The sequence below is a fragment of the Lynx canadensis genome, chromosome D3 (assembly GCF_007474595.2).
Source record: "Lynx canadensis isolate LIC74 chromosome D3, mLynCan4.pri.v2, whole genome shotgun sequence".
In the NCBI taxonomy this organism is placed as follows: domain Eukaryota; kingdom Metazoa; phylum Chordata; class Mammalia; order Carnivora; family Felidae; genus Lynx; species Lynx canadensis.
This window is the reverse complement of record NC_044314.2, coordinates 21,725,088-21,745,636: the sequence shown is the minus strand read 5'-3', so window position 1 is coordinate 21,745,636 and position 20,549 is coordinate 21,725,088. Positions and strand designations below refer to the sequence as shown.

Sequence of the window (20,549 nt, the reverse complement as noted above, 5' to 3'; positions counted from 1 at the left end):
GATAACTGGAAGTGTATACCTTTTGACCAACATCTCCCCATTTCCCCCAACCCCCAGTCTTGGTAGCCACCATTCTACTACTCCTCTGTTTCTATGAGTTCAGCTTTTTCAGATTCCACATACAAGTGATATCATGTAGATTTGTCTTTCTATGTCTGGCTTATTTCATTAGCATAATGCCCTCAAGGTCCATCCATGTTCGGATCACAGCGTCATATCCCAGGCACCTAACTGGATCTTCAGTACATTTTTCTAGAATAATTGGGTATATTCTTTACTGTGCCTGCCCTATCTCTCCTAGCAATTCACAGTTCACATTAGCATGTTCAAAATTCTGAGATTTGAGAAAGCAAATATGTTTTCCAACTTAATTGACCAAGGAACTTCCTCCCAACCCCATAATGCTGATTAATATTTCATTTTAGGGAACATTGGGCTAGATTATCTGTAAAGTTTCTTCCAGCTGGTTGACTATATAGCACTTTATTTCAGGGGGAGATGCTTTGAAATATTCAATGCCATAGGAATTTCTGTTCAAATTCAAAGACCTGTAAAATTATTGAGACATATGTTGAGCTCAAAGTGTTATAATAACAAAATTGTTATCAGGGAAGACTGCAAATGTAGGAAAGAAGTTTAGTCCCAAGCAATCATTGGATCTGTTCTCTCCCAAATACTCTAAAAATTAAAGACATTATTATTTCATGAAACCAATTTTCCAATTATTACTTGAGACTTTAGGCCCATAAGATTATGAAGTATATATTATTTTATTAAATGTAGTAGAAAAAGGTTGAAACATTTTATGGCAATCAAACGTTATGAAAATAAAAATGGATGGAATGCCCATGTGACTTTTCAAAATTTAATTCTCTTCTCACCAATTTTAATGAAACGCACCTAAGTCTTTGATTACCAAGACACTGGATACCCAAGCTATTTTAGTAACAACAGGAACAGATATATCAGGACACTATATTTTTCTTTAAGTTGGAAAGATCACATAAGAATGAATATTGAAGCGCTTCATAATGTCTATTGAGTGCCAACCCTGTGTCAGGGCCTGTGGCCAGTGTGTTGCATCCATTATCTCATGAAATAATCACAGTGTCCAGAAGGATATTTGCAAATCTCTGAATTACATCATGAAGCTTCCCCTCTGAAGCCCAAAAGATAGCAAATGTCATCTTGCCTCTTCTGGAGTCAGGCTGTCTTCCAGAACTCTTATCTGTAGTGATCTAGATTGATGAGCTCTAACATTTTCCCTAATTTGCAACAGTCTTTTGATGTGTTCAAATATATGGTTGATTGTCATTATTTGCAGATTGTTATTGTAAATTCACTTACTGCTAGAATTTATTTTTAACCACCAAAATCAATACCTGTAATGCTTTTATGGTCATTGTGGACATGCGCAGAGCAGCCAAAAGTTTGAGTAGCCCAGTGCTCACGAACTCAGCTGAAATAAACAAGATGACCCTCTGCCTTATTGTTTCAGCTCTCACAGTGTAAACAAGCGTCCTTTCTACAGTGTATGTAGTGCCAATTTTTTTTTACATTTTTGTGCATTTTTTAGTGGTGGTTTCAGGGTTTAAAGTGGCCTTAAATGTAGTGCTGAAGTGCTATTTACTGTTCCTACATGCAAAAGGCTGTATGCTGTAGCTTATGGAGAAAATGTGCGTGTTAATTAAGCTTCACTCAAGCATGAGTTATGATGTTGTTGACTGTGAGTTCAATGTCAATGAATGAACATTATGTATTAAATAAAGTGTCTTTAAAAAGAAACACATATAAAACAAGGTTATATATTGATTGATAAAAATGTTGTAACCAGAGGCTCCCAGGAACCTAACACTGCATTGCCTCCAGCAGCAATACTTAGTATTCCTTAATTCAGTGTTTACAGCAACTCTACAGAACAAATTACCACAGATAATGAGGGTCAGCGACATCAAAAGATTCCATTCCACTTGACTTTCTTAACTGCCCATTGATGTCAAATATTCTGATTGTTCAGCCTTGGAATTGAGATGGGGAAATTAATGAAAGACCTTGAATATCAACTTTCAAACTGATGGGAACTTTTATGAGGAAGGCGTAAAAGCCTGGTATCAAAGATTTATAATGGGAGTCCTCATGATCCCTAACTCTCTAAGGCAAATGGCATCGATATAATCTCATTCATGTTCAGCAAAGTCCAGAGTCATTCCTTTCAGACTTGAAACATGATGCCTTTCTGGGTGGGGAGGAAAAAGAAATGAGTAGAAATTTGAAAAATTCTAGTTTACAAGGTTTTAAAAATGTTCATTAGGTGTACTGCTCTGTATGACTGAAACTAAATTTGTCAGAAATGGTGAACTGTTAAATTGAAGTCATGCTAATAAAATCCACGATATCTCCAACTGTCTTCATTGTAAGTTCTCACATAAAAGGTTAATTTATTCCAATCAATTAATTTATTAAGCACAGAAAGGGCATATTGAGATACTACTGTCAAATGACTTTTTAAATTGTAAGTAAAACTATGATACAGAAAGTTCTGACCTTTTATTACTTGCCTTATTCCTTTGCAGTAAATGTAAAATTACTTCAAGGGTATCTTATTTCTTTCACTTATAAGAGAATGTTTAACAGAAAGTGCTATTTAAACACTTTTGATGAGTCCCTCCCCTGAGATTCAAGTTATCAATCAGAAGTGCTTAATATTTTTCCAATAACATGAATCAGCAATAATTTAAATTTAGGTGACTATTGTTTCAAAAAAACAATGATTCTTAGATAACTTGTCAAAAGATAGTGTTTTGGTTTTGATATTGATTTATTCCCTGTCAGGTGCTGAGATGGTTTTGTATGTATTTTCTCTAATTCTGACAATACCTGTAAAAATAAGTATTATTTCCATTTTGCAGACAAGTCACTGAGGGTGTAAAAGGCCTAAATACTTCACTCAGGAGGTATAAAAGCTAACATAGCTTGTTAAAGAAGCACATTCAAACTTAGGTCTAGGAAAATATACAAAATCATTGCTTTCTGTGACTTTTTACATTAATTTTTAAGTATATTTAAATGTTTTTATTTATTTTTGAGAAAGACAAAGAGAGAGAGAGAGACAGAGCACAAGCGGGGGGGGCCAGAGAGAGGGAGACACAGAACCTGAAGCAGGCTCCAGGCTCCAAGCTGTCAGCACAGAACTTGACTTGGGGCTCGAACCCACGGACTGTGAGATCATGACCTGAGCTGAAGTCGGATGGACACTTAACCGACTGAACCACCCAGGCGCCCCATATGTGTATATTTTAAATGTTTATATTTTAGAGAGAGAGAGAAGGAGAGAACGAATGAGGTGGGGAGGGACAGAGAAAGGGGGACAAAGGATCCAAACTGGGCCCTGCGCTGACAGCATAGAGCCCAATGCAGGACTCAAATTCATGAACGGTGAGATCATGACCTGAGCTGAAGTCAGACAACTTAACCAACTGAGCCACCCAGGCACCCTTCTTTTTTTTTAATTGTTTATTTTTGAGAGAGAGTGGGAGAGAGAGGGGGTTAGGGCAGGGGTGGGGGGGGGGACAGAGCATCCCAGCCTGGCTCTGTGCTGACAGCAGAGAGCCTGATGTGGGGCTCAAACTCATGAACAGTGAGATCACAACCAGACCCAAAGTCAGGTACTTAACCGACTGAGCCACCCAGGCACCCCTTTAAATTAATTTATAAATAAAACAAGCTTCTGTTTACCTTTTAAACGTTGTTACTTCTAATGAATAACGTAACATAGGACATAATATTTCTTTTTTTTTTTTAATATATGAAATTTATTGACAAATTGGTTTCCATACAACACCCAGTGCTCATTCCAAAAGGTGCCCTCCTCAATACCCATCACCCACCCTCCCCTCCCTCCCACCCCCCATCAACCCTCAGTTTGTTCTCAGTTTTTAACAGTCTCTTATGCTTTGGCTCTCTCCCACTCTAACCTCTTTTTTTTTTTTTTTTCCTTCCCCTCCCCCATGGGTTCCTGTTAAGTTTCTCAGGATCCACATAAGAGTGAAACCATATGGTATCTGTCTTTCTCTGTATGGCTTATTTCACTTAGCATTACACTCTCCAGTTCCATCCACGTTGCTACAAAAGGCCATATTTCATTTTTTCTCATTGCCACATAGTACTCCATTGTGTATATATACCACAATTTCTTTATCCATTCATCAGTTGATGGACATTTAGGCTCTTTCCATAATTTGGCTATTGTTGAGAGTGCTGCTATGAACATTGGGGTACAAGTGCCCCTATGCATCAGTACTCCTGTATCCCTTGGATAAATTCCTAGCAGTGCTATTGCTGGGTCATAGGGTAGGTCTATTTTTAATTTTCTGAGGAACCTCCACACTGCTTTCCAGAGCGGCTGCACCAATTTGCATTCCCACCAACAGTGCAAGAGGGTTCCCGTTTCTCCACATCCTCTCCAGCATCTATAGTCTCCTGATTTGTTCATTTTGGCCACTCTGACTGGCGTGAGGTGATACCTGAGTGTGGTTTTGATTTGTATTTCCCTGATAAGGAGCGACGCTGAACATCTTTTCATGTGCCTGTTGGCCATCTGGATGTCTTCTTTAGAGAAGTGTCTATTCATGTTTTCTGCCCATTTCTTCACTGGGTTATTTGTTTTTCGGGTGTGGAGTTTGGTGAGCTCTTTACAGATTTTAGATACTAGCCCTTTGTCCGATATGTCATTTGCAAATATCTTTTCCCATTCCGTTGGTTGCCTTTTAGTTTTGTTGGTTGTTTCCTTTGCTGTGCAGAAGCTTTTTATCTTCATAAGGTCCCAGTAATTCACTTTTGCTTTTAATTCCCTTGCCTTTGGGGATGTGTCGAGTAAGAGATTGCTACGGCTGAGGTCAGAGAGGTTTTCCTGCTTTCTCCTCTAAGGTTTTGATGGTTTCCTGTCTCACATTTAGGTCCTTTATCCATTTTGAGTTTATTTTTGTAAATGGTGTGAGAAAGTGGTCTAGTTTCAACCTTCTGCATGTTGCTGCCCAGTTCTCCCAGCACCATTTGTTAAAGAGGCTGTCTTTTTTCCATTGGATGTTCTTTCCTGCTTTGTCAAAGATGAGTTGGCCGTACGTTTGTGGGTCTAGTTCTGGGGTTTCTATTCTATTCCATTGGTCTGTGTGTCTGTTTTTGTGCCAATACCATGCTGTCTTGATGATGACAGCTTTGTAGTAGAGGCTAAAGTCTGGGATTGTGATGCCTCCTGCTTTGGTCTTCTTCTTCAAAATTCCTTTGGCTATTCGGGGCCTTTTGTGGTTCCATATGAATTTTAGGATTGCTTGTTCTAGTTTCGAGAAGAATGCTGGTGCAATTTTGATTGGGATTGCATTGAATGTGTAGATAGCTTTGGGTAGTATTGACATTTTGACAATATTTATTTTTCCAATCCATGAGCAGGGAATGTCTTTCCATTTCTTTAAATCTTCTTCAATTACCTTCATTAGCTTTCTATAGTTTTCAGCATACAGATCCTTTACATCTTTGGTTAGATTTATTGCTAGGTATTTTATGCTTCTTGGTGCAATTGTGAATGGGATCAGTTTCTTTATTTGTCTTTCTGTTGCTTCATTGTTAGTGTATAAGAATGCAACTGATTTCTGTACATTGATTTTGTATCCTGCAACTTTGCTGAATTCATGTATCAGTTCTAGCAGACTTTTGGTGGAGTCTGTCGGATTTTCCATGCATAATATCATGTCATCTGCAAAAAGCGAAAGCTTGACTTCATCTTTGCCAATTTTGATGCCTTTGATTTCCTTTTGTTGTCTGATTGCTGATGCTAGAACTTCCAGCGCTATGTTAAACAACAGCAGTGAGAGTGGGCATCCCTGTCGTGTTCCTGATCTCAGGGAAAAAGCTCTCAGTTTTTCCCCGTTGAGGATGATGTTAGCTGTGGGCTTTTCATAAATGGCTTTTATGATCTTTAAGTATGTTCCTTCTATCCCGACTTTCTCAAGGGTTTTTATTAAGAAAGGGTGCTGGATTTTGTCAAAGGCCTTTTCTGTATCGATTGACAGGATCATATGGTTCTTCTCTTTTTTTTTGTTAATGTGATGTATCACGTTGATTGATTTGCGAATGTTGAACCAGCCCTGCATCCCAGGAATGAATCCCACTTGATCATGGTGAATAATTCTTTTTATATGCTGTTGAATTCGATTTGCTAGTATCTTATTGAGAATTTTTGCATCCATATTCATCAGGGATATTGGCCTGTAGTTCTCTTTTTTTACTGGGTCTCTGTCTGGTTTAGGAATCAAAGTAATACTGGCTTCATAGAATGAGTCTGGAAGTTTTCCTTCCCTTTCTATTTCTTGGAATAGCTTGAGAAGGATAGGTATTATCTCTGCTTTAAATGTCTGGTAGAACTCCCTGGGAAGCCATCTGGTCCTGGACTCTTATTTGTTGGGAGATTTTTGATAACTGATTCAATTTCTTCGCTGGTTATGGGTCTGTTCAAGCTTTCTATTTCCTCCTGATTGAGTTTTGGAAGAGTGTGGGTGTTCAGGAATTTGTCCATTTCTTCCAGGTTGTCCAATTTGTTGGCATATAATTTTTCATAGTATTCCCTGATAATTGTTTGTATCTCTGAGGGATTGGTTGTAATAATTCCATTTTCATTCATGATTTTATCTATTTGGGTCATCTCCCTTTTCTTTTTGAGAAGCCTGGCTAGAGGTTTGTCAATTTTGTTTATTTTTCAAAAAACCAACTCTTCGTTGATCTGCTCTACAGTTTTTTTAGATTCTATATTGTTTATTTCTGCTCTGATCTTTATTATTTCTCTTCTTCTGCTGGGTTTAGGCTGCCTTTGCTGTTCTGCTTCTATTTCCTTTAGGTGTGCTGTTAGATTTTGTATTTGGGATGTTTCTTGTTTCTTGAGATAGGCCTGGATTGCAATGTATTTTCCTCTCAGGACTGCCTTCGCTGCGTCCCAAAGCGTTTGGATTGTTGTATTTTCATTTTCGTTTGTTTCCATATATTTTTTGATTTCTTCTCTAATTGCCTGGTTGACCCACTCATTCGTTAGTAGGGTGTTCTTTAACCTCCATGCTTTTGGAGGTTTTCCAGACTTTTCCTGTGGTTGATTTCAAGCTTCATAGCATTGTGGTCTGAAAGTATGCATGGTATAATTTCAATTCTTGTAAACTTATGAAGGGCTGTTTTGTGACCCAGTATATGATCTATCTTGGAGAATGTTCCATGTGCACTCGAGAAGAAAGTATATTCTGTTGCTTTGGGATGCAGAGTTCTAAATATATCTGTCAAGTCCATCTGATCCAATGTCTCATTCAGGGCCCTTGTTTCTTTATTGACCGTGTGTCTAGATGATCTATCCATTTCTGTAAGTGGGGTGTTAAAGTCCCCAGCAATTACCACATTCTTATCAATAAGGTTGCTTCTGTTTATGAGTAATTGTTTTATATATTTGGGGGCTCCGGTATTCGGCGCATAGACATTTATAATTGTTAGCTCTTCCTGATGGATAGACCCTGTAACTATTATATAATGTCCTTCTTCATCTCTTGTTACAGCCTTTAATTTAAAGTCTAGTTTGTCTGATATAAGTATGGCTACTCCAGCTTTCTTTTGGCTTCCAGTAGCATGATAAATAGTTCTCCATCCCCTCACTCTGAATCTAAAGGTGTCCTCAGGTCTAAAATGAGTCTCTTGTAGACAGCAAATAGATGGGTCTTGTTTTTTTATCCATTCTGATACCCTATGTCTTTTGGTTGGCGCATTTAATCCATTTACATTCAGTGTTATTATAGAAAGATACGGGTTTAGAGTCATTGTGATGTCTGTATGTTTTATGCTTGTAGTGATGTCTCTGGTACTTTGTCTCACAGGGTCCCCCTTAGGATCTCTTGTAGGGCTGGTTTAGTGGTGACAAATTCCTTCAGTTTTTGTTTGTTTGGGAAGACCTTTATCTCTCCTTCTATTCTAAATGACAGACTTGCTGGATAAAGGATTCTCGGCTGCATATTTTTGCTGTCTAGCACCCTGAAAATCTCGTGCCAATTCTTTCTGGCCTGCCAAGTTTCAAAAGAGAGATCAGTCACGAGTCTTATAGGTCTCCCTTTATATGTGAGGGCACGTTTACCCCTTGCTGCTTTCAGAATTTTCTCTTTATCCTTGTATTTTGCCAGTTTCACTATGATATGTCGTGCAGAAGATCGATTCAAGTTACGTCTGAAGGGAGTTCTCTGTGCCTCTTGGATTTCAATGCCTTTTTCCTTCCCCAGTTCAGGGAAGTTCTCAGCTATGATTTCTTCAAGTACCCCTTCAGCACCTTTCCCTCTCTCTTCCTCCTCTGGGATACCAATTATGCGTATATTATTTCTTTTTAAATTTTTTTTTTTTCAACGTTTATTTATTTTTGGGACAGAGAGAGACAGAGCATGAACGGGGGGGGGGCAGAGAGAGAGGGAGACACAGCATCGGAAACAGGCTCCAGGCTCTGAGCCATCAGCCCAGAGCCCGACGCCGGGCTCGAACTCATGGACCGCGAGATCGTGACCTGGCTGAAGTCGGACGCTTAACCGACTGCGCCACCCAGGGGCCCCTATTATTTCTTTTTAGTGTATCACTTAGTTCTCTAATTTTCCCCTCATACTCCTGGATTTTTTTATCTCTCTTTTTCTCAGCTTTCTCGTTTTCCATAACTTTATCTTCTAGTTCACCTATTCTCTCCTCTGCCTCTTCCATCCGAGCCGTGGTGGTTTGCATTTTGTTTTGCATTTCCTTTAAAGCGTTTTTCAGCTCCTCGTGACTGTTCCTTAGTCCCTTGATCTCTGTAGCAAGAGATTCTCTGCTGTCCTGTATGCTGTTTTCCAGCCCAGCGATTAATTTTATGACTATTATTCTAAATTCACTTTCTGTTATATTATTTAAATCCTTTTTGATCAGCTCATTAGCTGTTGTTATTTCCTGGAGATTCTTCTGAGGGGAATTCTTCCGCTTGGTCATTTTGGATAGTCCCTGGTGTGGTGAGGACCTGCAGGGCACTTCCCCTGTGCTGTGGTGTATAACTGGAGTTGGTGGGCGGGGCCGCAGTCAGTCCTGATGTCTGCCCCCAGCCCACCGCTGGGGCCACAGTCAGACTGGTGTGTGCCTTCTCTTCCCCTCTCCTAGGGGCGGGATTCACTGTGGGGTGGCGTGGCCCGTCTGGGCTACTTGCACACTGCCAGGCTTGTGATGCTGGGGATCTGGCGTATTAGCTGGGGTGGGAAGGCAAGGTGCACGGCGGCAGGGGGGGCAGGCTTAGCTCGCTTCTCCTTAGGTGATCCACTTCAGGAGGGGCCCTGTGGCAGCCGGAGGGAGTCAGATCCGCTGCCGGAGGTTTGGCTCCGCAGAAGCACAGAGTTGGGTGTTTGCGCGGAGCGAGCAATTTCCCTGGCCGGAACCGGTTCCCTTTGGGATTTTGGCTGGGGGATGGGCGGGGGAGATGGCGCTGGCGAGCGCCTTTGTTCCCAGCCAAACTGAGCTCTGTCGTCCGGGGGCTCCGCAGCTCACCCTCCCTTTGTCCTCCAGCCTTCCCGCTTTCCGAGCAGAGCTGTTAACTTATGACCTCCCAGACGCTAAGTCGCGCTTGCTGTCGGAACACAGTCCGTCAGGCCCCTTCGCTTTTGCAAGCCGGACTCGGGGGCTCTGCTTGGCTGGCGAGCCGCCCCTCCGCCCCGGCTCCCTCCCGCCAGTCCGTGGAGCGCGCACCGCCTCGCCGCCCTTCCTACCCTCTTCCGTGGGCCCTCGTCTGCACTTGGGTCTGGTGACTCCGTTCTGCTAATCCTCTGGCGGTTTTCTGGGTTATTTAGGCAGGTGTAGGTGGAATCTAAGTGATCAGCAGGACGCGCGGTGAGCCCAGCGTCCTCCTACGCCGCCATCTTCCCCTCCTCCCAGGACATAATATTTCTAATTGATTACTGAATATTTAAAGAAAGAAATTTAAGGTGTCATTAGCCATTCTTGTTTACCTAAGCAAATTATAACAAAAAATGTCTTGTCTGTTATTTTCACCTAAATATTGTCTACCATGAGGTACTACTGCAAGACAAGAGAACATTCATATCAGGATTTTATGACACTCTTTTGAACCAAGTGACAGCTTTTAAGTGGGATTCATACACTTTTAATAGGCTGAAAATTAAATGTAAAATTAAAGCTTTATAGATAGCTTCCTTAAAAAAATGGAAATAAATTGTAAGTGATTGGAGTCAAATAGTTTGTCCTTCACACCCTCAAATAAATAGTGATTTCTCATAAAGCATAGCCTCCTGTGGTTCTCATAACCCTGGAATACTCGTAGTACAAAGTAGCCTTCCTCCTGTCCCCACTTTCTACTCAATATGACAGGCTAATTCTTTAAAAAAAAAAGAGAGAAATAATTCACGTGCTACAGATTCACCCTCTGAAGGTGTACGATGTCAGTGGTTTTTAGTTACATCCACAAGGTTGTGCCACCAGCACCACTGTCTAATTCCAGAACATTTTCACCATCCCCAAGGGAGACCCTGTACCCATTCGCTGTCCTTCCCCATTCATTCCTCCCATCCACTGGCAAACACTAATCTACATTCTGTCTCTACAGATTTGTCTATTCTGGATATTTTGTATAAGTGGAATCGTACAATATTAACCTTTTGTGTCTGGCTTCTTTCACTTAGAGTAACATTTTTAAGGTATATGCATGTCATAGCATGTATCAGGTCCTCATTCCCTTTTATGACTGGGTAATATTGCACTGTATGGAAGCCCCACATTTTGTTTATCCATCCTTCAGTCAATGGGCATTTGGGTTGCTTCCACTTTGGGCTATTCTAAATAATGTTTGGGCTATTCTAAATAATGTTTCCGTATAGGATTTTGTGTGGACATATATTTAATTTTCTTCTTGGGGAGGTAACATAGATCTTTCCTCTCATTTTTCATTGCTTTTTTCCCCAGCTTCAAGAATGCCCGGAACTATAGGAACATTCACATCCTTAACAGCTTGATAAACGCGGAGCTGTCACAACCCCTAAATCTGATCTCCATTTGCCTGTCTTTTCCCAGAGCCACCCATTGGCCAGATGCACCCCCCACACGGCAGTGTCACTCCTCAAAAGAACAGCAACCTGCTTGTAATCATTGTGGTCACCGTTGGCGTCATCACAGTGCTGGTGGTAGTGATCGTGGCTGTGATTTGCACCCGGCGCTCTTCAGCCCAGCAGAGAAAGTAGGTAACAGCTAGTTCCTGAGAGGAGAGAGGTCACGGTTTGACCTATCACCTTCTTGAGTTATATTTTTGAGAAATCTCTTTTGGTGTTCTTTTTCATAATTTACCACATATTCCTTAGCCTCTGACCTGAGCAAAACCTTGCCTTTTGTTCATTTCAGGCCCATAACTTGAGTGAGTGAGGGCTAGGCTTGCAGACTTAATAATAGAATCCACCTGGAGACCCACTTGGCATTTCTGCTTGACTTGACTTCTCTGGGCCAGATCCTTCCTTTCAGAGGAGGGCACATGTTCCTTTAGCAACATTTAGAAAATAGACTTCACCATGTCCCAATTCATGGCCCTGTCTGCAATTATGTGTAAAATGTTGGAGATGTGTGTTCCTTTGAAAGTATTTATCAATTCTGGCAAGGAGGCCTGTAGGCATTTAACCAATGCTTGTTGCACGAATGACTACCAAACTCAATGTAGTTATAATATAGTGGAGTATTTAGTTTGGAGACAGTACTTAGGACAGAAGAGAGATCCTAGAAATTCCCAATGTTTGGATTTCCCGGCTGTGGTTGATTCTCAGAAATTCAACGTTTTGAGGGGTTTAAAATTTTTTTCCATATTATGCAATTCTAGGTTATAGCCCATGCAGAGGATGATACATCAAAGTCAAAGTTTAGAATGGAAAGATGGTTTTAATTCAGTTTATCCCCTTCCAGCAACATCCATAACCAGCATATTAACCTTGTGTCAGAAGTTGTGGGAATCAGCAATAATCTCCTGGTTATTCTCTGCCTGTCTAGCACTTTTCAAATCCAGCCTGATATGTCCCTTTCAGCTGTACTCTCTCACTGAATTGGCTCTGATAAGATCTTCCCTTGATTTTTTTTTTCCCTTTGGCCTCAGGCATAGTGCCGGCTCTGAAAGCCTGAGGCATTGGGCCTATAGGTGGCTGATTTGACAACTATATGCTACACACAGTGTCAGAGAAAGATTCTCTAACAAATCGTTGTTTCTCTTCCCTTGCTAATACCTTAGTTTCTCTTTTTAAAAATCCTATGACCCATTTGTTGATCTGTATTGTATCTTCCAACCTTTTGAAGTGAGGTATTTAGAAATAGGATACAGGAAGATGTACAAGCTAAAGAAAGTGATATATGAGTGTAGATGCAGTCTTTGTATTTAATTTATTTATATGGCAGGACAAATTTTATATTTGGCTGCATGTGTGAAATTGGGCTATCTTCAAGTTAGTGATAGCTGATGTGCTAATCCATTGTGCTTAAACAAGAAGCCAGGCAGACTGAGCTTAACTTACTCTCATGTGTGAGCATTCTAGGAAATCATATTACACAGAACCTCCAGTGTGCTGGACATTTAGTGAGGCTCTGGAGAAAAAAGAACGGTAATGGGGTGAGGCATTCGACAGTCTCTTGGTGGAATAATCCCAGGAATGGGGCTGTGCAGACATAGAATGGGAAGACATCTATGTGACAGGCCACTGAAGTAGAGCTGAGAAATATTCACGTGAAGGAAAGTGGGGAAGGCACCAAAACCAAGCTTGGCCTATTTCATGATGGCTTGAAAAACATGAATGTGTTCACTAAACTAAGTTTAATCATCGGAACCACCTGTAGTGGGGTGTTTTGGTTTTTTCATTTTCATCTTTTTGAGAAGAATGTTGGTGGATTATATGGACCTGATGAATTGGATTCTTGGACATATTTTGTTTCCTCACAGAGAAAATGCCAGTCTTCTCCATGTGCAAAAGTGGCATTTCATGCTATTTTTAGAAACTCTTAAATTGTCTTAGATCCCATGCTAAGCACTTCTTAAGAGCTTGAAGGTTTTATTTGGAAAGAGTAGAGGCTGAGCCCTCGATAGAACTCATTTTTAAATTAGGAGATGAATGAAAGAATAAATCACTCCATGAATGACTGAAAACCAAAGAAAGTGAATTTATAGCTTCTGTCCTACTGCCACTTTGGTTTTTCCTCAGCCTTCACTCAAAATCTCTTAATATTTACTTGGCATATTTTCACAATTTTTCCTCATCTATCTTTCTTCTGTAACAGACCCATTGCCTTTTATCCTGGCCTCTCTGTTTGTATATACTAACAGAGAAAATGTGAAAAAGAAAAATTTCTCCTTCAAGATATTCCTGAGTTTTAATTTAACTTTTCTTGATTTTACTGAGGATCCTTCCTCCTGATACCACCATCACTGAGACTTTTTGAACAAATTAAATGATGCAGATGAAAGCAAAATCAATTCCAATCTAAAACAGAAGTAATGTCCCTTACAGAACCCTCAGAAAAATGAGAGTTTCATGTAATTAATAAAGTGAAATAGGAAACACATTCATGAGCTGCTTCAATATCTCTTTACCTGTTGGTGCTGGAGACTGTAAATTGTCTTTGTGTTTTATTGGGGCTCTTGAATTGCATCCAACGGATTTGAAGCATATTTATGTGCACTGTTCGCAGTACATCATTCAAGTTAATGTCCATATATTTTATTGTATGGTTTTTCGTATACACATATTTATTTAATAATGAGGTAGTTATCTGATTGATTCACATTCTAGTTGGTAACGTTTTGTTTTTACGATATAAAATAACAGAAGGTAGAACCCAAGTTCTGGTTCTGATTCCCCACTTCTTGAATTAAATTAGTGGTGGTTAATGAAACCTAATCCCTGAATGTCAGTTTCCTCAAATGAGAAACAGGGATAAATACATTCTGTCATCTTCCCTACCTCAGAACACTGAAACTCCCCATGGAATGCTATCAAGTTGTAGAATCACGTGGTAACATGTGGCATCAAATTGATATGAAATAAAAATAATTTTGTATTTCTTTTTGGTTATTAATTTAAAATTGCTTACTACTTTGAAGAGGGACTCCCCTTACACATTTGAATTAGTGAAATCATAGTAGAATATCCTAAGATGGAAAAAATGTGTTTGTGAAAGCTTAAATTAATGGGGAGTAGGTGAGGGGTTTTGTGCCTTTTAATAAAGTAATGACATTTTCCTGGCCAAGCTATAGAATATGGAATATGATAAGTTAGAATGTATCTGTAGATACTAAAGACAAAAGATTTGACATTGAGAATACGCTGGAAATCCAGGACACATGGTTATCACATTTTAAAGGCAGTTACCTGGGTAGATTATCAACAGCTTGTCCGACTACATTAAATTTAAATATGTAAATAAAATTCAAGTTTTACTTGATAGAGTCACCAACTAGCTAAATGTCCTATTTGATGTGACAAGTGTACAGCAACTTTTAAATATTAGTCCACATTCTTAACAGAAATGATCATTTTCAATGCTGACAATCAAATGTTTAAACTCTTACATGAAATCTACTGTAGCTTAGGTTACATTCACTGATTTTCAGGTTTTTAACATTTTTTTTATTTTTCCCTATTCCACAGAGGCAACCCCTTAGGGTTCAATATATCTTCAGTATATCTTAATTCCACCACAGAAAATGCAGGTTTATTTGAGTATCTATGACACATGTTCCCTGGGTTTCCAATACAAGTGTTTTCTTTTGCTTTTTATATCAGTTGGCAGAATGAAAATAATCAATATAGAGAATTAAGAAGCGGGAAACCTTTTGAAAAGATTTGGATGGAAGAAGTAGGGGGGTACTTAACATCCTAATATATTTTTCCTGGTGAACTTGAATCTTTTTTTCACATGCCCTCCAGCCCTTCTTCCTTTCTGAAGCCTTTTGTAAATCCCCAGTGGGGCAAAGTATTCTTGCCTCAACCTTCCATCAGATCTTGGACACACACCTATCTGACCACAAGAATTAGTACAACACTATTTGCCTCCTGTGAGGGACTTGAACAGAGGATGCCTAAGCAGAGAAGGGGATTTAATAGTTTATTACAATGTGCAAAAGAATCTGTGAAATGATAGTTTTGTAGAACTTCAAAGGGCACAGTCTTGAATAAAATGGATACTAAACCAATGTTGGCTTTTACCCTTTCACATCCTAAGCATACTGATTAAAAGTGATTGAGGAAACAAACTTCTCTTACAGTAATAGGTTATGTGCAAAGTAAGAAACACAGAAGCCAATAAAACATCAGAGAATCTTACCAAAAAAAAATACTTCCAAGTCGATAATGAAAAATTCTCATTATTTAATTCAAGTAATTACTATGTGTTCAGTAAGTAATCTGCATTATACAAAATAACAGATCTGATTAGTGTTAACTCTTGAGCTAAAGATCTTTCTGCAATTCCCCACTGACTTCCTGATACTATTAAAAATATTTCTGTTGGAGGCAAGGCCTCCTGTGATTTGGTCCCTCCACTTTTTCAGCTTTACCAACTGCCATGATCCGTTGCCTGCTCATGACTCCAACAATGCAGAAATTCATAGTAGCCATGCCATTTTCCATTCATTTATTAAGCTCCCAAGGTCTCACCTATCTTTTGCATTTCTAGTACTTAGCACATTTTTTGGCACATACTCAGTATTCTGTAAATGTTCACTAAATAAATAAATGAATACATGTTGCAAAACAACGGATGATGTTGGATAACTGAATGAAACAGAATTTGCTGTAGTCTCACGGGAGGAAATCAATACACACACTGGGAGCATCTGGCCGGCTCAGTAAGACAGACGGTCATCAATGCAAGGTGAGTGGTAAAGAGACAAAGGAAATGATTTAGGTATGTTAAGATGACACTGACCTAGCATGGTCAGGAAGGCTTCCTGAAGAAGAGAGGCTTGAAGAAAATCTTCAAGAGTCAGTAGTTTGTATGTAAATAGGATTGTGAAGGCATTCTGGGCAAAAGTACAATGAGAGAGGGAGGGAGATGGAGAGAGAGAACAAAAAACACTAACACTTGATTATGCTGTGAAAACTTTGCCCCCCAGTATGAGAAAGAGACAGCAGAGATCCTTGAAAGAATGCTTGCTTTGCCTTTATTCAATAGACCATGGGGTGAGAAGAGACCCTGGCATCCTATGGCTGTTTTTGGAAGCTGGAAGATTACTGGTACCTGTGAGAAAGGGTGCATGTAAGGAGGGACAAACATGTGACATATTGTATATCTAATGCAAAAACTAGGTTTAAAATAAAAACAAAAAAAAAATTCACTAAGGTGGTGTTTCTCAAACTTGGAGTGCATCTGATTTCCCTTGAGAGCTGTTAAATCACAGACTGCTGGGCCCCACCCTCTCCTGCCCACTTGCACCCTCTCACCCCCCATCTGCAAGTTTCTGAACTACAGTGGAGCTTGAGAATGTGCATTTCTAACAGGTTTCCAAGTGATGCTGATGCTGCTGGTCCAAGGACCACACCTCAGGACCCATTGCACAGGTTCATCTGCATACAGATTTTGAAGATTCCAATGATGAGACAGAGGATCAAGGGGACCACAGTGGGTCCTGTATCAGAGAACCAGGAGATGGACAGAAGGCTGAGATGACAACTCAGGTTTTAAGACAAATCTCAGTTCAGTTATGAGCAAATGTCAGTTTTATTACAAAACCTGCTGCACCTGGTGGCTGGGCTACTACCACCCGCAGGGAAGGGAGGCCTCTCCAAGGTCAAAGAATTCTTTCTTGATAAGAGACATGATAGAAAACAAAAGTAGGTAGTAGGTGGCCTTTCATAGAATATATACAAAAAGGAAATAAAGTTTGTTTAATCTTTAGATTCTTTTTTTAAGTTTTTTTTAAATGTTTATTTTTTATGTTTTTCTGACAGAGAGGTGGGGGGCGGAGAGAGAGATCACAAGCAGGGGAGGGACAGAGAGAGAGGGAGACAGAGAATCGCAAGCAGGCTCAGTGCCATCAGTGCGGAGCCAACCCTGGGGCTCGAACTCACCAACTGCAAGATTGCCAGCTAAGCCAAAATCAAGAGTCAGTTGCTTAACCGACTGAGCCACCCAGGCTCACCTAGAGTCTTTAGATTCTTGGCTGACAGCTAAGTGGATGAGTAGCTTCTCAGAAAAGGCCTTAATCTAACTAAAATCCATCAGAAAAATGTGTATGCATTTTATGAAGAATGATAATTTTTTCCCAGATGGAGGCTATAAATCACACCATACAAAAAAGCTCTACCTCAGTCAGATTTGGAATTTTTTTTTTTTTAGTAAACTACATTTGTGGATGCTTGGTACTGAGATTATAGGGGCTGGTGAATGAAGAATGAATGAATGAATGAATGAGGCATGTGTGTAAGCAAGAGGAAACCAGAATTCATAACTTATTTTTAGTTTAAAAAATTATTTGACACATTTCCCTCCCACACCTATTTAAATATTGAGTTATTATGAAAACATTGGCCATCTTATCCTGGATTTGGGAACTGGTACTTCTCTGTATTCAGTCTGATAGGCACTGGGATTAAAAAGTGTTTTAGCATTTTGATTTGTTAGAAAGATAACAGGGTGAAATCTCCAAGTCTGAAAATGACATTAGATTGTTCTAAGAAGTGACCAGGGGTAGATTACATAGCGAGCTGTGTGTCATTTGCGGACTAGTACATTTGGGCAGGTGAAGTATAAGGAAATGAATTCAGGGAATGGATGGTTAGCAGAGAGTTATTATCTTAGATATAAGAAAATGATCTAAAGGTTATTACAGACCATTGTCAGAGTCAGTGTGGGACTGCTGCCAAGAAATCAGCAAAATGCGGGAGCTGTAGGGAAAATATTAGAACAGAAAATACTGCATTATTTCTGTACTAAACTACTTGATAAATATTAAGTCTGGCATTCTTTGTCTCCTATCCTTATCAGCACACTTCAAAAAAGATAAAAATATATTGAAATTCAGCAAGTCACATCACTAAACGTGTATTAATTGACGAATGCAAAGGTTATTTTCAGCATTGGAAAATGAAGCCGCTCTCAGTGGCCTGTACAGGTTACAAAGAGTTTTCACTGAAGTGGTTTGTTTGAGTCATTTAGCAACCATGAAAACAGCTATCCTCATAAACCATTTGTTGCAAGGGAGGAAGTGAGAGGGAGTTACTTCTCTCTGGGGCTCTATCAAATGTTGGATTTAAACCATCTGAATTCTGTCTTAGAAGAGACATTATTACCAATAGAAGATACAAGCAGAGATTTTAAAAACTAGAACTGTAAAGCAGAGGTTGAAAACTTTCTGAAAAGGGACAAATAGTAAATGTTTGAGGTTTTGTGAGACATGTGGGTCATACATTCTTTGTTGCAACCACTCGACACACTGCAGTGTGAAAATAAATGAGTTCAGTAGGATTCCAATAAAACTTTATTTACAAAATCAGGCAGTGGGCAGATGTGGTCTGCAGGCCATACTTTACTGATGCCTACTGTAGAGAATGACTAGCCACAAGTATCATGCTACTTTACTTAGCCTAAAGGGAGCATTTGAATCTGACTAGCCCCAAAAACAGACTACCACTGAAAAATGAATTTATGGTTGCTAAATTCTTATTGAGGAAAATAGGAGATAATTGAAGCATACTTCTAAACTGTATTCTTCTCTTTTCAAAGGATGGATCCTACTGTGTTTTCATCCAGATACTTAGTAACTCCAAGGCAAAAGTGCTTTTATTCTCCTTAGAGTGTCCTCATTCGGCCTTTTGTCTTCAAATAGCACATTAAATTATACAGCTGAGCTATAGACTTTCTTCTAAACCCCAGTCTTGGCTGGCACAAATTCTGGCCTTTTTATTTCCATTTGCCCTTTCAACACGACTCCTTCATTTATCTCCTAAACAGATGTTGCAGTGAAGTATCTTATGACTGGCTCCAAAGATTGGCATATGGCTCCATCTCACCCATTGTCACCTTGTGGGGAATTTGTAGCTGGTGAAGCTAGAGTCAGGCACTCTCTGGCAGGCAGCCGAGACCTTGGGGATTCAGCACCACTGCTCCTATAATGTGGTGAATCTCCAGGGGAGACGAGGAAAGGCAGCCAAGACATGCCTGCCAATTCCTGGATTTCACAGGTTTCCTCCTGGGAGCCTCTTCTATCCTTCTCTGCTTCTAACTTGAATTGACTGAGAAAAGAGAGGAAGGACCACTGAATAGAAGCATTCACATTTGCTTTCTAATTTTTCTTCCATAGGAAACGGGCCACCCACAGTGTTGGCAAAAGGAAGGGCAGCCAGAAGGACCTCAGGCCCCCTGATCTTTGGATACATCATGAAGAAATGGAGATGAAAAATATTGAGAAGCCGTCAGGTACTGACCCTACAGGAAGGGACTCCCCCATCCAAAGTTGCCAAGACCTCACACCAGTCAGCCACAGCCAGTCAGAAACCCAGCTGGGGAGCAAAAGCACCTCTCATTCAGGTAACTCTCTCATCTCAGGCATCAGGACACCCCCCACCACTCTGAAACTTTATTTACAAAAAGTTTCCTCTTTGTCTCCTCTTTGATGGAGACATCTTTCCCTTCAATCTGTGGGTCATTTACCAATAGTTAAAATAATCTGATGTAAATTCGGTTGATTAACTAGTTTCTTTTCCAGCATCCTATTACCTGCCTTTATAATCGCAACGTTACTTAAAACTTCTAAGAGGTAACAGGTGGTACATTTGGGAAATACTGAAATGTGAAAGCCAAATGAACTTACTGCTTTTTGTTAAATCTCGAATGAGAGTTTTGTCAAAATGTGAAGGTATTTGTACATTTTTTTCATTCCTTATGTCTATGGATAATTGAAAGTTGATTTTAAATTTGCTCTCACGGCACCTGGGTGGCTCAGTCAGCTAAGCATCGGATTTTGGCTCAGGTCATGATCTCACAGTTCATGAGTTCCAGCCCCGTGTCGGGCTCTGTGCTGACAGCTCAAAGCTTGGAGCCTGCTTCAGATTCTGTGTTTCCCCCTCTCTCTGCCCCCCCTTGTTCATGCTGTCTCTCAAAAACTAATACAATGTTTTTAAAAAATTTGCTCTCAATTCATTGCATTAAAAAAAAATCACACTAGGGTCACATGGCACGTGAAGATAATAACATAACATCTCCTGTTATTTCAGCCTTGGTTACTGTAAAGATCAACTTTTGTCCCCGTGTAATCACATTATATGATCACTAGCCTAGTTTGATGGAGTCTGTCTGCAGGTGATGTTGACATACAACGTGATCAGAAGAAAAAAGCCTACTGTTTAATAAATAGGCACAGAACAATCCATGTCTAGGAATAACTAAGAAAATCTAAAAAGTGGTTGTAAGATATTTCACTTTCTGTTAGTCATCATATTTTTGAACTGCTTATGGAAAGCAGAAAAATCAACCAAGTACTCTCATCAACAAAACAAAAC

The 20,549-nt window shown here is 39.8% G+C and overlaps 1 protein-coding gene across 1 annotated transcript in view; it reads left to right on the top strand.

The window, feature by feature from the left end:
• DCC (DCC netrin 1 receptor) overlaps positions 1–20,323 on the top strand; it is a 689,897-nt gene extending 669,574 nt beyond the window's left edge. Inside the window, 3 exon segments of the mRNA XM_032595323.1 lie at positions 11,103–11,263; positions 19,352–19,578; positions 20,265–20,323. Of these exon segments, the coding sequence (XP_032451214.1) occupies positions 11,103–11,263; positions 19,352–19,578; positions 20,265–20,323 (447 nt within the window).
• The last annotated feature ends 226 nt before the right edge of the window (positions 20,324–20,549 follow it).